The sequence below is a fragment of the Rattus rattus genome, chromosome 10 (genome assembly GCF_011064425.1).
Source record: "Rattus rattus isolate New Zealand chromosome 10, Rrattus_CSIRO_v1, whole genome shotgun sequence".
Classification (NCBI taxonomy): domain Eukaryota; kingdom Metazoa; phylum Chordata; class Mammalia; order Rodentia; family Muridae; genus Rattus; species Rattus rattus.
The window spans coordinates 33,119,984-33,137,234 of NC_046163.1; the positions used below are offsets into that span (position 1 = coordinate 33,119,984).

General features: G+C 48.7%; 1 protein-coding gene across 1 annotated transcript in view; it reads left to right on the forward strand.

Annotated features, from left to right (window-relative positions):
• The first annotated feature begins 1,669 nt into the window (after window positions 1-1,669).
• Window positions 1,670-17,251, forward strand: part of Rgs8 (regulator of G protein signaling 8) — a 32,290-nt gene continuing 16,708 nt past the window's right edge. The window contains 4 exon segments of the mRNA XM_032915060.1: window positions 1,670-1,772; window positions 1,981-2,054; window positions 6,532-6,633; window positions 7,522-7,586. Of these exon segments, the coding sequence (XP_032770951.1) occupies window positions 2,035-2,054; window positions 6,532-6,633; window positions 7,522-7,586 (187 nt within the window). The 5' untranslated portion in view covers window positions 1,670-1,772; window positions 1,981-2,034.

The window sequence follows — 17,251 nt, forward strand, 5'->3', positions numbered from 1 at the left end:
TGAAGAAGGAATTTTATCACATCTGGCCTCAGCTTTCTCATCTGTGGCATGGGTTAATAATCATCCCGAGTGCGGTACAAGGCATTGTTGACTGACAATACATGAAAATATTTTATACTTAGTAAAGGTGGATGTGGCTTAGGCCGTCCTTGAACTCCTGATCCTACTGCCTCGGCCTTGCAGGTGCTGTACTATCAACCTAGTTTTGCTTTAAATATTTAAAAAATGTTGAATAAGCTGGACCTGATGGCATAGGCCTATAATTCTAGCTGTTCAGGGGGCTAAGATAGAGGGATAGCAGTTTCAAAGCCTGCCTGGGCTACAGAGTGAGTTTAAAGCCAGTCTAGGGAATTTAAGGAGATTCTGTCTGGGGGAAAAAAAAGAAGGTAGAAGAGGGACCAGGAACATAGCTCAGTGATAGAGCATGATAGAAAGGTAGAGATACTCTAAGTAAAGCACCTAGAATATCTAAAGCCCTTGGTTCAATCCCTAGCAATGAACAACAATAAATCAGATAAACAAAGCAGATTACTTTTATTATAAAGCACTACTTTCTATGGAGATGCCGTCTAACTTCTGTTTTGAGAAATGATTTGCCACAGAGGCCAGGTGTATTTGGAGCTGGTTCCTGAACAGACATGGGAACACCCTTAGCGACTCGGAGTGTGATGGGAAGACAAGGCCCTATCAGGATCCCTGGGTGTGCTGGGTTGCCACCAAGTGTCTCCACATGGGACCTGAGTACCGGCATGCTCAGCGTGCTCCCAGGGGATGCTCAGACCTCTAGTTTGGGTACCACTTTCGGAGAACTAAGACCACAAACAGGAAAAATCATCCCGTGGGAACAGAGGCAGGCAGTGTGAAGGTCTATGTGGGTATAGAGGTTTGGAGATAAGATTGAAAGAAAGAGAGGAACACAGAGATGAGGAGCAGAACGGGGCGGAACAAAGGGGAAAGTTGCACTCCGTCACAAATGCAAGTGGGGGGAGTTGCTAGGTGATGGATGAGGGAGAGAGGTGAGTCTCTACTGTAGGAAAAACCAGGTGAGAGGCAGGAGTTGGAAATCTGCACGTTCCAGGAGGGAGAGGAGGTGGAAATTTTTTCATTAAGGAGTAGGGAACGGTGTGGTTGGTCCTGGTGGGGTGGGTGGAAAGAGGCGAGGGGAGAGGTTCCTCTGTCGGGTAAGGGGACAGCTGAGACTTGGCAGAGAGGGGTAATTTCGGGGCTGTATGGTTTGGCTTGGGAGTGCAGTGCAATAGAATTGGGAGAAAGGGGGTGGAATTTAGATGTGCGACCTGCCCCGTAGCTTTCTCCCTCTCTGCATTTATCACATCACATCACACCCAGCAAGACAGGCCCCCTCCTCCTGGCTCATTAGGAGATTTGATTCGGCTTGGCTCCTGCTGTCAGCAGCTGTCTGGGGCAAGATCTTTATGCTCCGTGCTCCCCGGTGCAGCCACCAGCCTCCAGCCTCTCAGCCTCCCAGCCAGCAGCAGAGCTCATTAGGAAAGTACCCTTCCCTGGATCTTCAGCTACCTGGCGGCCTGAGAAGAGTTAATACCTACTTTTGGCTGGGGGGCAGAGCAGCTGCGGTGGGCTGGGGAGAGACTTCTCCCTGAGCTGCAGCCAAAGGAGCTGTAGGTTAGTGAGGCCAGAGGAGGAAGGCGCAGGATGCATGCCAGGTCAGCTCTGCTTGGGGGCATCTCCTGCGTCCTGCCAATGAGGATGGGCGTGCAGACTGTGCCCGGGAGCTGAGCCGCCGCCTGCTGGGTGTAGGCTGCTTCAGTATTTACTGGATGTGACAAGCAGAGAGAAGAGCTTTTGGGGCCGCTCGCTGCCTGGCTCAAGTGGTGGGAGGTGTGTTTGTCCGTGCATGCTCATGTCTATGTGTATGCATGCGTGAGCCTATGTGTCCCTGCCAACATGCCTTCCACCTGCCAAGGACTTCACTGCTAAAAGAAAGATCTACTCTTTCCTCAGAGCTCCTTAACCAGAAATATCTCTGACCATCCACTTGGCAAAAACCTGCAGGCCATGAGGACCGGCCAACAACAGTAAGTATTGGCTCTGCCTTTCTCCCTTTTTTTTTTTCTGAGGTGTTGGAAAGCTGGTTGCATTACACATATTTAATTAATCTTCCTCTTCATGCATATTGATTGCTTTCTCCCCGTTGAGCTTAATTTCTCTTCCCTTCTTTATAAATCTTTGCTTTCCCCCCCCCTTATGCCCTCTCTCCACCTTGGATGTCATCTTTTTCTATGCTGTCTGCTCCAGTCACTTGTGACTTGGTGCCCACTTCTAAGGATACATACACTAAGGGGTTGGGGGGGGGGCGGCGACACATCCATCTTTGAACTTCCCAGGTTCTGGGTAACCCCTTATCTGTCCCTTATAAGTCAGTCTGGGGCTAAGTGGGGATAAGAGCCCCGAGGGTTCTGGATCCTAGAATAGACAGGCAGCTGGGGCAGAGCGTCCAGCTGGTTCTGATTTGTGAGTCCAAAGAGGACCTCTCTCACGGGGTGACTTGGGAGGCACAGGGTGGGGGGGATGGTGCTGGAGAGGAGACAATTGGATAGCACTAGAAAGCCAGTGTGGGCTGACATCAGGAAAGGCAGAGAAGAGAGGCAGTCAGGGACAGAGCCAGTAGTCCCCTGCCCTAAACGACCTTGCCTGTGGTGTATACGGGCTGTGACCTCTGGTGTGCTCAGCTACAGAATAATGAAGGCCCCTGGCAAGATCACCTCCCCCCCCCCTGGGAACATATTCTATAAACAAGAGGAAATGAGGCGTAGGTGCCCCAGACATGCTTTCTGGAGACCCTTAGCTCTGTAAAGGGCTTTGATAGCCTCACTTTTGGAAAGCAGGTGCGATCCCAGTTAGGACAATGATTAAGGAGATGTCCCCTGTTGTTGGAGAACATGACCCAGTGGGATGAGCCTTTACACAAAGCCCGAGTTCTGTTTTTGTTTTCTGTTTGCAGTGTTGATAAAGTCATCCGTCCATTTTGTTAATGACATAATTACTCTGAATGTGATGTGTAAAAGTATTCTGTGAACTGTTTCAGGGTAATACCAAAACCATTTAAATGGCGCAGTCACACAGGATTCTTATTTATCCAAATTAGGTTTCTTTTAAAATGGATTCTACGTTTGGTGGCAGGGTTCCCCAGGGGAACCTTTTATGGATAGGCAGGTAGCTCTATCCTATCAGCTCTCTTTTGTGGGAACAATGGTTTGAAACACTGCCAATGACACCCAGGGGAAGAAGAGGCTACAAGCCAATCATCCTTCAGCCTCCATATACCCTTCCCCCACCCCCAAATCTTCCCTGGTTTGGGTCAAGAATGGGCCAGGCTGAGGAAGGCTCACCCCCCTCCCCGTATGAGCTAAAGTGACTTGCATATTCATATCTTCGGCCTGTGTCTGGGATCCTTGCCAAAGAGTATGCCCAGTGGTGAGGGTGTCTGATGGCTTACCTCCAAGTTCCTTCAACCCCCCTCCTTGCTCCCCTTTTCTCAAATGCTGGCTCATTTCCACCTGGGACAGGTGTCCTTGGAGGGAGATGGGAACCAGAGCAGCATCCAATCAGATTATTTTGGAGCAAGTGCTGACCTCTCGTTCCTGGTCTCTTCCGGGCTGGTCACTTGGGCATCAGTCTTGTGAGATAAAGAGAACAGTAATTTTTGGGTTGCAGGCCCATGCCTCCCTAAGGGTGCTGTCCCAATTTTGGTTGATGGCCAGTGGTTGGGGAAGTAGGAACTTCGGACCAACAGTGGAGCCACCTGGCATTTGCTCCTGTCAGTCTTTGGTCGGCTGCCCTTGCTAAGAATGTGCTGACGTTTGGTGGGGTGCTGTGGGAAGTACTCAGATGGTGGCGAGCCATCAGAAGGGTGTATCTTGCAGACAGATGTGAGGGGGTGAACCCTCTTACAGCAGACTCTTTGATTTTAGGTGAGAGGACGTGAGAGGGTAAATCCCTGAACCCAGCAGTCTTATTTCCTACCCTGACGTCCCTGCAAACAAGCCCAAGGGGTAACCATAAGCGGATGCCTGTATGGCTGCCTTACTGATGCCACGCAGGTAATGAATTGATGACCTGTCTTCTTGTCCCTGCCCCTCTCTTCTTTGCTCCTCCTTCCGGTCTCTCATCTCTCCTGCTGTAAAGCTCTCTGTGGTCCTCTTGCACTAGTTCTGCTGGGTGTCCAGTGTGTGCACTGCGCTATTCTTGCCTTTGTGCTTCTTACAAAGTTATAGCTTAGTAAGGCGGACCTGCATCAGCCCCACGCCCTCCTGGTGATTTGGTAGAAGCTCTTGGTGGTGACTTTAGGGGTAGATAAGGGCCATGAACTTGTTTGAAATTGTGCGTTACTGGGACGGGTTTGTAGCGAAAGATGAGGAAGTGATCGCCTCTCTTTTCCTTTTCCTTTTTCTTCCCTTCTTCCTTCTCTCTCTGGCATTTCTTCCTTCCTCTTTCCCTCTCCTTCCCTTCCTTCCTTCTGTCCTGGCATTTCTTCCTTCCTTCCTTCCTTTCTTCCTTCCTTCCTTCCTTCCTTCCTCCCTTCCTTCCTCTTTCCTTCCCCTCTCCCTCTCTACTACCTTCCTTCTGTCCTATCTTGCTTGCTTGCCCCCTTTCTTCCTTCCTTCCTTCCTTCTTTCCCCCTCTTAACCTCTTTCTCCTGTGTCTGCTTCTATAATTTCTTCCCTGGCTAAGGAGGTTGTTATTCAGCTCTTGACTAGAAATAGAGAAAACCATTTTGCCTCCAGTAAACTATTTGAACACCTCAGAGAGGTCTCGGGAGCAAGCAGTGCCCTTTAAACTAGCCTGTTCGAAACCTTGGTGCATAAATGCTGGTGTGAATTTGCCTCTTTTCAAGAGTCCTGTTTGTCGCTCTTGAGGTAGGGACCTGACCATTTTTTATGATTGATGATCCTAAGGCACCGGAGTCCGCTGCAGGTTGGGGCCTGACCCGTGGTTCGGCCTGAGCTTGAATTCTCGGCAGTGATGATTCATAGGGCTTTTAATCAGTTGCTTGAATGGCCCGGGTACCCTGTGATTTGTAAGAGTGAATGGGCACAGAAGGTGCTCTCTGTTTCAGGAGAAAGAAGAGCTGTCGCAAGCCTTTTGAAATGCCACAGAATAGATGGCAGCTCTGTGCAGCCTGCCTGGGAGGAGAGGTGGGGCAGAGACCTGCAGGCAGATTTCCTGTGGGAGAGGATATTTCTGGAAACTTGGATGCTCCAGCTGAGGGGGCTCTGCCGAGATGTGCTGTGGAATACAGATGTCCATCCCTGCCAAGTACGGTGCCATCGCAGTAGACAAATGTCAGATAAAATTTCTGTGAACGAAGACAGCGAACCGGCCAGGGAGTGGAAATCCATTTGAAGTTAATGGAAGTGAACGAATTAGATGGCCCCTAAGTCCCCTATCTAGTTTTAGGGTTTGTGAAAAAGAGGGAAAGGAAGACAGGCCGGAAGGACTTGCTGCTGGCGTGCAAAGATGACCTGTTGTAGGGCTGTTTCCATGGTGATATCTGCCATGATGCCTATGGTAATTCCTTTTTCAAGTCAGACTGAAGACCTGGTCTGGTTATACCAATGCACCCCCCCCCCCCGTTTACTTTTGCCCTCAGTGGGAGGAATTGTGATGATTAAAGGTAAGAGGTTAGCAAACTTCTGTTGTCATGAACCTGAGAGTAAATATTTTCAGCTTTCCTATAGGCCAAGCATACGGCCAATGTTGCAGCTACCTAACTTTGCTCTTGAAGTTGAAATCATTTTTAGACCGCGTGAGAGCAAATGGTGGTGGTCTGTTCCTGTAAAGCCATGTATATACACACCTGTAGGAAGGTAGTTTGCCAGTCCCTGGATGAAGGTAAATAGTGCAATTTAAGCAGGCATAAAGGACTGTGGAAGGGGACACTGGCTCTCCTCTTTGGGTGGCATCCATTGGTATTCCATTCTTGCTGGTCTGGAGCCATTTGTGTACTGACAGGTGGTATGGGCTGAGAGAAACCGTTTGGGGACTGACCTGCCTCTAAGCCCCTCACTCTGTGCTCTGACCCTCTCTGGTGTGCACCCCTGCATTTTGAGTCACCCCTCTCCCCTGTGTGCCCGCCCTGCTTTCATGGCTTCGTAGCTAGTTAGGTGCTGCAGCCACCACCAACCGTTTCGCTTTGCCCTGCTAGCTGGAAAGCGAAGTGGGGATTGTTACTTTGTAACTGCTGTGTTTCCACTCCCTACAGAGAATCCTAATTTAGAAGTTCTCCCAAGCTAATGACCGCCACTGCCTTACCATCAACTTGCCACATCAGCTTTAAAAAGCTTTCAGCCTTTAGGGGAAGGGCAGAAGAAGGGCCCCACACCTATTATTGCTATTTCTATAGTGAAATAAGGTGTGAGCGCCGCCCTTGCTTCTGCTCTTGCTGATGGACTTTTCAGGGGCCACCTGGGGTGGGCAGGGGAGCAGGTCCAGGGCATAGAGCTGGCAGTTGTGGCCATGACATCCCCTTCCTTCTGCCCCTGCCCACTGCAGGAACAAAGGCATGAGGACTCGACTGGGATGCCTGTCGCACAAATCGGACTCCTGTAGTGACTTCACAGCCATCCTTCCGGACAAACCCAACCGCGCTCTCAAGTGAGTACAGCATGGCTTGCCTTGCATTCCTGGGTTCCCACACTCTGGGGTGTTTTTGGGACCTTGTTCTCTAGCAAGTAGTCGACCAGATAAACCATAGGACCATACATTCTGTGGTCTTTTTGCTACTCCTACACGCAAGTGATACAAAGACATAGCTCATGTGGGAAACTTCGTTCTCCTAAGAACCCATCCTTCCCATCGTGCCTAAAGCCTCCCTGGATAGGGAAAAAGAGTACTTCTGGATTCTACACACTTGTCAGCCTGAGCTCTCAGTCTGGAGATAAGCATCCAACGTTACCCTAAAAATACGCTTAGATTCAGAGCATCTGGATTTAGCACCTGCTTTGCGCAGATGCTGTACTCAATGATGTCACAGATGTCACCTCGACTCACCCCCCCCACCTCTGCGAGGGGCATCGCTGTCTCCATTCCAAGAGGTGAAGACTTTGAGGTGACAGGAAGAGGTAGAGTTTGTGAGCTGAGCCTAACTCTTTTGTCTCCGAGACTAGTCACCCGCCCCACCACCGCCGCCGCCATCATCTTGACATCTTGAAATTGCATAGCTACACACCTTTATTGTCCAGACCAAAAGTAATGTATAGGATTCTGAATACCCACCCAGGTTGATTCTCTTTCCAGGTACTGGGGAAGTGAACCGAGACCCTCATTATAACCAGCAGGCACTTTACCTCTATGCTGTAGCCCCGCCCCCCACCTAGAGGTCTCCCCAACCTTTAGTTCACAGCAGTAGAATTGCAAGACTCCCGGTATGGTACGCATTTGCTCTCCACCAATCCAAGGAGTCCTGGGCAGAGGCGGGCTGATGGCTGGGGGAGAGGCGACGATGACATGTCAGAAACACTCAGAGATGCTCTTGCCTCCCAGGAGACTCTCCACAGAAGAAGCGACGAGGTGGGCAGATTCCTTCGATGTGCTTCTCTCTCACAAGTGTAAGTAGAATTCAGGCCGAGTCACACTGAAGCAAATCACCCATGTGGATAAAGAGGGAGCGAATGCTTCCCGGGCTCCAGGACACAGTGCTGAGGCAGCAGCCCTCCATGGTCTTGCATACAGCAAGAGGAGCAGATGGCTGAGAGAACTGGTGTCTTAAATGCAGTTAGGTTAGGCCTGTGTTCTCCTGTTTTCTCTATTCAAACCAGTCCCCAGAGACCCCAGGTTCTCCATCATTTTATTACATTATGTTATATATATATATATATATATATATATATGTGTGTGTGTGTGTGTGTGTGTGTGTGTGTGTGTGTGTGTGTGTGTGTGTGTGTGTGTGTAATTTATCAGGTCTGTGCTCTCGTTATTGACCTATCTTGGTTACTAGATACTTGGTAGTCATGGTAGAGTCCTTAGTTTTGTTTTTTTGTTTTTGCTGCTGTTGTTTTGGTTTTTTAGCAGATGCCTTTATAAGAGACTTTGCTTTTCCAGGTCGGGGAAGGTAGCTCAATGGTTGAGTCCTTGCCTAGCATGTGTGAGGCTCGGGATCCAGATCTCTCCAATCCTTTTCTTGAAACAGGGTGTCTTATAGCTTAGGCTGGCCTAGACTTTGCTATCTAGCCAAGGATGGCCTTGAACTTGGGATTCTCCTGCTTCCACCTGCCACTTTCCAAGCCCTGAGATGGCAGGCAAGTCTCACCGTGACTGGCTGCTCAATTTTGACCAGAGAGGATTCAGTTTAGGTCACTGGAATGCTGAGCTGACCGGATGCAGAGGAGTTCAGTTCCAGGCTAGGTCTATAAGGGAAAATGGTCCCCTTCCCCCAAGTCATTGGAGAGTGATGGCTACTTAGTCAAATGAACATCATGTGTATTTTAGCAATCCCGTGGCTCGACAGGATACCGGCTGCGTGTGTCCCCCCTCCCTGTCCAGAACTCCCCCCTGCCCTCTCTACCTCCTCCTCTGTCTCCTCCGTGTTCAACTGCTGTGTCTTTTGTTTCCCACAAAGACAGGGAGGGTCGTGCACATCACAGGGTGCAGAGGACAGTTTAGCATTAGGCAAACTTTTCAGCTCTTCTCTCTCAATGTCGTCGGCAAGTCGAAATTCCTTGGGCTCTGAATCTCTCTGGCATTAAGCTCATAGAAGTGGCAAAGCAGGGGCGGGAAGGAGAGAGGGGGTGTTCTGAGGCGACAGGAAAGTTGCAGACAGACATTCAGTGTTCTCTCTCAATTCGTCATGGCAGCACGAGATCTGGGAGCAGAAGGGCTGCCTGTGTTTTTCCTACATTGGGGAATGCATTTCTGGACAATTAAATGGAAGGCTGTGGTTGGGATTCAGATCTGTGCCCTCAATAGTTGACCTGGCTTGGTTACTGGATGCTGAGGTGGTCATGGTAGAGTCCCTTGGTTTTTAGCAGATGCCATTAGAAATGACTTGGCTTGTCCAGGTCTGGAAAGGTAGCTGAATGCTGAGGCTCTGGGTTCAATCCTCAGCATCGCTGCATCATCATCATCACCATCATCACCACCATCATCATCACCACCATCACCATCATCACCACCATCACCATCATCATCACCATCATCACACCATCATCACCACCATCACCATCATCACCATCATCATCACCACCACCACCATCATCAACATCATCATCCCCATACTACAAGAACAAGAAGTGATTTTGCTCTTGATTTGATGAAATTATGTCCTCTGACTTTGCTTCTTGTTCTTAATAAACAAATTAAGAAATACTTTGTGTGGGTGTGTGGGTGTGTAGGCTTGTGGGTTCATGCCTGCCTCAGGGCACTTACTGAGGTCAGCAGATAACTTCTGGAAGTTGGTTCTCTGTTTCAACCGTGAGGGTCCTGGGGGTTGAATTCAGGTGTCAGGCTTGATTGCAAATGCCCTCATAGCTAGCTTGCTAGCTATCTACATCGTTGTTGTTGTTGTTGTTGTTGTTGTTATTATTACCGAGACAGTCTTTCAGTCAACCTGGAGCCAACCAGTTAGGCAAGATTAGCTGGCCAGTGAGATCCAGGAACTGTCCAGCCTCTTCTTTCACACTCATTGTTTTACGTGGGTGCTGGGGGTCTGAATTCAGGTCCTCAAGCCAGCACCACAAGCGCTTTACTAACCGAGCCATCTTTCCACCTGAACAAATACTTCTGAGTAGATTTAAAAACAGGCTGCGATATCCAAGAATGAGTGCACATTATAAAACGCTGGTGACTTTTGGCTTTCCATGGGGTATACTTAGGCAGGAAAATAATTCAGCATAGGGTCTGCGGCATATGTGACACACAGCCGAGCCCCAATAGGAAGATCGCAGGGTGAGTCTGCCCAGGTAGTGGCAGAGCCGTGATGCCATTTAGGATTAGATAGGAATTGCTTTTTCTATTGATGGTTTTCCCGGAGTCATGTTCTGCAGATGGAATGTCACCACCACCCTGTGTCTTCTTTTCGAGCTGGCTTTGATTCAAGGTCATCCTCAAGTTCCATTTCTATTTCAGCCTCAGCTCAAGTCCCTCAGGCTGTTCCCTCATTCTAAAACGGGGTTAGAGATGCCTCCTTGCCACCGCCGGCAGACAGGAAACGAAACAGGCGATTGTCAGAACTGTGGCCTCTTTCCTCAAGATGTGATGTAATGATACCTCGGCTCCGTTTTCTTTATGATACGTTTATTTATTAGATGCAAAACACAGACCTCAACAGTGAACTTTGTGTCCAATTAGCAATAGTAAGCCAGCGCGAGACCTACAGGTTCACTGACTCTTAGGATCTGCAGATGTGTGGTCCTCTTGTCAAGGAACACTTTGGTTTCCAGGAACACTGTGATCACAGCAGGCACCAATTTGCTACTTTGCCAAAGTACTAAAAAAAAAAGAAAAAAGAAAAAAGAAAAAGAAAAAACCCCACTGTTTTTGAATGAAAGGTCTTTAATTCTTAGAGTCCAAGTTTTTTTTTTAAATTATTATTATTTCTGTTTAATATAGAAACAAAAAGCCAGCGATATGAGAGTTCTTAGGAAGAAAAGGGTATTTAGGGTCACTGGCAGAAGAACCTCAAGCTTTTAGGGTTTGGATATTTATTGCCCTTGAAAGCTGTGAAGCAACCAGAGCCCAGACCACCTTAAAAGGCGCTGACAGCTTTCTAAAACTCTAATGAATTTGGGTTGGTGTTGTGACTTAATCAGGGCTGATTAAACGTCTTCAGTGGGATTTCACATGTGCAGGTCCCCAGCAGCACTAATGGGATGTGTGTGGAGTTTCCGATTAAGACAGCTAATACCCTAAGGAGTAAAGTGTACAGAACCTCTGCATGGCTGGCATCCAGAACAGCGGGGGTTAGTCTAGAACCCACTCCTCTGTCCTTCTTCACACTGAGGTCTCTGTCGTCCCCCCCCCCAGGCTTTTTATTCTATGGAGTCAGGTAATTATCCATCGCCACTCCCACCCCTTCTCAACCTCTGGAGCTCTTTGCTCCCCTTGTTCCGGTGTTGTTCAGTTAGTTCTTAAAGGTTCGAGTATTCACGGTGCACACAACCTGTGCAACAGGGAGGTAGCACATGAGAAAGAGGCCGTGGTCTCTCTCTGATGGAGAGTGAAGGTCTCAGAACTCGGGCTCTCAATGCTCATGCAAGGCAAGGAAAAGAACCAGTGTTCCCGTCTCTGGACAGGTAGCCTCGGGACTGCAAACAGAATCCTGACTTATAGCACAGCTCTTACACCCCGCTTCATCAGTGCTGAAACTCCTACTTGTCTGGGACGATGGGACTTCTTTGGGACATTTAAGTGATGAATATGAGCTGGTGGCAGATCTATGATCCTGATTGCGTGTGTGTGTGTGTGTGTGCACGAGTGTGTGTGTGTATGTGTGCGTGTGTGCATGCGTGTGCGTGTGTGTATGTGTGCGTGTGTGTGTGCATGTGTGTGTGTGCATGAGTGTGTGTGTATGTGTATGTGTGGTGTGTATGTGCGTGTGCGTGCATTTGAGTGTAGGGGTGTGTGCATGTGTGTGTGTGTGTGCGCACGAGTGTGTGTGTATGTGTGCGTATGCATGCATGCATGTGTGTATGTGTATGTGTACACGAGTGTGTGTATGTGTGCATGTGCATGCATGCATGTGTGTATGTGTGTGTGTACATGAGTGTGTGTGTGCGTGTGCATGCATGCATGTGTGTATGTGTGTGTACACGAGTGTGTGTGTGTATGTGTGCATGTGAGTGTGTGTGTGTGTATGTGTGTGCACGCGTGCGTGTGCTCGTCTCATTTACTCCTGGAGATTGAGGTGGCCCTAATAGAAACCTCAGCTATTTAGGAAACCCGATTTCTCACCTGTCGGACAAAGGAGCTGGAACTGGATGTGTCAGCAGCTGAGCTCAGTTCTGCCCTGGTCCCAGGGTGTTCTCTGGAGCAGACATGGAGACTGGGTGATAACCAATCACCTGTGGCAGGTGGTTTGGCTAAGTACCAATGCCTATATGGTTACCTAAGTGTGTTTTTATCTGAAATGGTCCCAGCAACCAGAAGGGGGACCAAAGTACCTGTGTTCCTCTCCCTTTCAAGCACTGCATAGGCTCAAATCTCAGGGGAAAAAGGCCACTTTACTACCTTTAAAACCTTAGAGTTTAAAAAAAGCACGTGGGAGGAAAACACTTAGAGTAGTTCTATTCTCCATCATATTTGTTTACAGATGAGCACAGAGGAAAAGCGCTCATGGAGCCTAAGAGGTCATCACTTGCTAAGTGCTTACCTAAAAGCCAACAAACACAACTGAAATCGGCATCGCTGGTGGCTTCATTAACTAGATGGGTTTCTAATATGTGCTAATTTGGAAGCTTTTCCCTGTTCACCCAGATACAGTTAGACTTGATATCTGAATTGTGCATGTAGTCTGCCCTGGAGGGGGGGATCTGAATGTGTGTGTGTGTGTGTGTGTGTGTGTGTGTGTGTAGAAGTCTTTCTTCTCTGAAGCTAATAACTAACAGAACCAAACCTCCCAATTTGTGGGAAATCTATTCTGTCAGGCAACTTGAAGACAAGGGAAAAAAAAAACCCCACCAACAAAACATGTGTTTTTACCTTTTTGCTTTTATTTTTCACGTAGTTCAGGCATGTGCTTATTTATCCTGCTTTTAGAGGGATATTTAGCCCCGAACTCTAAAGAAATATTCTCTTTCTGATTTTTCCCTTTCTTTCCTCTTTCCATCCCTCCCTCTCCTCTTCCCTCTTCCTCCCCTCCCTCCCTCTCCTCTTCCCTTCTTTCCCCACCACTTTTCTCTTTTTCATCCTCTTGCCTTTGCCTTGCTTCTGCACCCCTCCCCCCTTTCGGACGTAAATTTTGAGTTAGTTATAAGTAAGCCTGCAGGCTTCGAGTTCATCTCCCTCTTCCCCCCCTTTCTGTCCCTGACCCCACCTGGACCGCCCAGCACCTCCCCTCTGGGACCGATGTGGAAGGTGATCATGTTTGATAGTTTGCATGGAATCTGAGGGAAGGCTTATTCACTTGGCCCCACTGGCCCCAGGGAATGATACGTTAGGGAAGTAAGTCCTTTCGCAGTTGCAGCATTGTCTGTCTCTGTAAACCAAGACCAATGGAGACTGTGGTGCATAGAACTTAGCCCCCTTTCAGGGAATGTTTGAGATATAAAAACACAAAGTAAGCTGCTCACACAGCTACTACGTAAATGACCCCAAACAAATGATCAGATAAAAATGAAATGATCAGCTTGTGGAGGACTTTACATTGTTCATCCAGGCAATCTTTAGCTCTAGGGCAAATAGGGAGGCTTCCGCTCACCACGCAACTTTCCCCATACTGTCTAGAGTATGGGGACTTCTAGAAACGTCTTATTCAAAGTGCGAACCAAGGCGTCTCCAGCAACACCTGCAGGAGCTTGTAAGAAATAACATTTTAAATCTTATCTCAGACCTGTGGAACCAGAATCCCTAGGGACTGGAGACTGGAGTATGGTTTTCCCAGGAGTCTTCCAGAAATGCCAAGTCCCTTGGAAGCTTGGGAAACTCAGCTTTCAAGCACAAGTATGCAGAACAGGAAAGGACAGTGTCCTGGTGGGGTGGGTAGCCCAGGCTGTTGGAGAAACAGAGTATTTGTGTTGTATGGAGGGCCTTAAGGCCTCATGGTGGCACCTGCCTGCAATGGAGCATCCAGATCACAGGTCCCACATGTGTGGTGTGGAGGTTCCCATAGGTAGTCAAAAGAAAAGAAAGAAAGGGACGAGAGGGAGGGGAGGGAGAGGGGAAAGGGAGGGGGGGAAAGGGGGGGAGAGAGAGAGAGAGAGAGAGAGAGAGAGAGAAGAAGATAAAACAAAAGGACAGAGGCTGAGTTAGATACGTGGAGTGGAGATGGGTAGAGCTCTTCTGTCATCACATCTGCATGCTGTAAGCCTCCCTTGTATCTTGCTGGGAGGAGCACCAGGGCAGCTCTTGGATACCTCTAAAAGGTCTGAACAGAAGCAGCTGTGCAAGTTCCTAACACCCCCATCCCCTCCTGTCCCGTATCAGCTCTGTGACCTCATGCCCATCACCTAACGTCAAGGACTCTCTGTTTTCCTCATCTGTGAAAGGGGAATGAAGGTTTGTACGGTGTATGGATTCAATACGTTGCTGCTCCCCAAATGCTATACAAGGTGATTGGCACAGGAAGGCCGGATAAAGGATAGCTGTCTGATTGTTTTTGCTGTAACACATTGGCTGACTGGGAAAATATGCATCTTGTGAGTCCCACGTGCCTGAGCTAATGTAAAGTTTACTGATTCTATGGACAGCTTGAGGCAGCAGATGAGAGGCAGAGTGGGAGTTCCCAGTGCGACTGGATGCTTCTTCCTACTCAGCCCTCCTGAGCGTTTAGGATTCCCTCTCGTCTTCCTCCCCACCTCCCCTATCGAATGTAGGAGAACCCTGCTGGGGTTGGTGGAGTTTTTACAAGCCTATGGGGTAAAATCTGGTATGTTCCCTTGTTTGAGGGTCCCAGAAGCATTCTTCCACAGAACACATCTGAGAAATACTCTTCGATACTGAATGTGGAGATCTTTTAGGCTATGGACTGGCCTCTGTGGAGCTTTACAGTGTTTTGCTGTTGCTGTTGTTGTTGTTGGTGGTGGTGGTTTTGTTTTTTGAGACAGGCCTCCACTATGTAGCCCTGGCTGTCTTCTAACTCATTCTGGCCTTGGACTCACAGAGATCTGCCTGCCTCTGGTTCCCAAGTTCTGGGATTAAAGATAGTGCAACCACCACCTGGCTTTATAGTACTTCTTTACTGCATTACTAAGATCACTGGGATAGCGGCTGGAAGCCCCGTATGGCCTTTCTTCTGCTCCTGTATCTTAAGAATAGGAAGTCTGATGATATACTTTTTGTTAAATTTTTTTATTAGATATATTTCCTTACTTACATTTCAAAGGTTATTCCCCTTCCCAGTTTCCTGTCCATAAGCCCCCATTCCTTCCCCCCCATATGGGTATTCCCCCTATACATTCCCCTTATTGCTCCCCCACATTCCCCTGCACTGGGGGTCCAACCTTGGCAGGACCAAGGGCTTCCCCTTCCCCTGGTGCCCCAACAAGGCTATTCTCTGCTACATATGCAGTTGGAGCCCTGAGTCAGTCCATGTATAGTCTTTGGATAGTGGTTTAGTCCCTGGAAGCTCATATACTGTTATTCTAACACACACACACACACACACACACACACACACACACACACACACACACACACGCATGCGTGCGCACACACACACAATATATATATATATATATATATACACACACACACACACCAGTAAAAAAGAGATCATTTAAGCATTTAAGAAAACCAGTAATTGTTAAGTGTGAGATTATAATTAGCAACACAATTGCTGGCCAGCAAATATCATAACTGGCAATAGTTTGTTCCCTAAGTAAAATCCATACACAAATCTTGATTAGCCACAGTAATTTACTTCAAAACCTTTGTCTCACAGATGACACAGAGGAACAGAGGAAGATTCTGACCCTGATGTGATTCTCACTGCAAATTCCAATCAGTGGCTTGGTTCCGAGTCAAACAGGATTTGTCCTCTCCAGTAGCTTATGCACCTTAGCTTGTATAAACACATTTTCCTGTCCCTACCCTCGGCGCCACTTGGATTCTATTCAATGGGCTGTTTTCTCCCATTGATCAGGAATGCAAGAGGACGCTGGCTTTCGAGAGAGTACTTTGGTAAACACAGTGTTTAAAAATAAATCTTTTTTTTCTTGTTTGTTTTGTGTTTTTCCCAAGCCTGGGAGCTGATGGAGGCTCAAGTCCACCCTTGATGCCAGCTAAATCGGGACTGCTGGACCTTGAACTGTTACCTAAGCCACCCTCCCTGCTGTACCAGCTGCACTGCTCATTCATACTGACCCAATTTCTCCCCTTATGTAAGCACCCTGCAGGAAAGAACCAGAGGGAGAGAGCCGGCAGCCGGCAGCATGTGCGGCCACGGCGTGTTCTTGGAGGTTCTGTGGCTGTTCAAAAGGACGCCAATATCCTGCCCACTGTTCCAGGAACCCTGAACACAAGCCTGTCCCTTCCTGCTGCTGGCAAGGCACCAATCTCACAAACTTTGTGCTGTTTTCAGAGCTTCGACTCCTGGGAGGGTTGTTCAGAGAGAGCCCAACTGAAACGCTAATAAAATAACTCTTCCAGAGGGCCCCCACCTCCCTCCTCCTCTCCTGTTTTTCTGAACTGTTTGCTGTCTGCCCACTGCCTTCAGTTGGCCAGGACTGCATTCAGTGTTATGCATTGAGTTCTGGATCATGACTCCATCAGAACATGGGAGTTACAGTCCCTGCTTATAAGTCAGACTCTACCTGTCACGTGTGTGTGTGTAAACCCCTTGCAGTCCCCTTAACCTTGTGGTGGAGATGCTGTTGGTATCTGCATCTTATAGCCACCCATGAGAACCAAAGAGCAGAGAGGCCATACCTCGCTACACACTAGCGTATGCCAGAGCCAGGGCGCAATAGCTTCAGGGGTTGGAGAGAAGTTGCCCAAAATGTGTGGGAGGCCAGGAGTGAGGTTCTAGAGTGCGGTTCTGGATCAGAGCTCCAGGCTTCCCCAGCTAGTGTGCAGAGGACACGGGCCTCTAGCTTCGGCAGCACTGCTAATGCAAGCATGGCTGCCCCCAGAGATAACAGCAGATGCCGCTGAGCTGTTTAGCTGCGTTTGGAACCAACCACGGTTTGTGGACAAACAGAAGGCAAGGAGGAGGAGGGTCCGGCGGAGGGAACGTGAATGGTGGGAGGGCAGGGGAGAAAAATGGTAGAAGAAACAGGACAGGGGTGGGAAAAGGTGCGGAGGAAACAATGCAAAACTTGCTGGGAGAAGGATGGAGAGAAAAGATGTGGGTGAGAAGACAAATATGTCACTGCTCCTGTCCCCAGTAATTCACTTGCTGGGTCACATCAGCAAGAGATGTGGACCAGGCCTGGAGCAAGTGGTCCACCCTGAGGCTGCTGCTGCCTCCTGCCATCGGCTACAGGCAGGAGGAGGCGGGGCTACTGGAAGGAGGTTGGGCGCTCCTGAAGCAGTAGTGTTCCCTGCACCCCCATTGTCCGCCCCTCCTAACTCACTTCTGTTGTTCCAGGTGGAACTTCTCTTTGCTCAGGGACCCTCTATG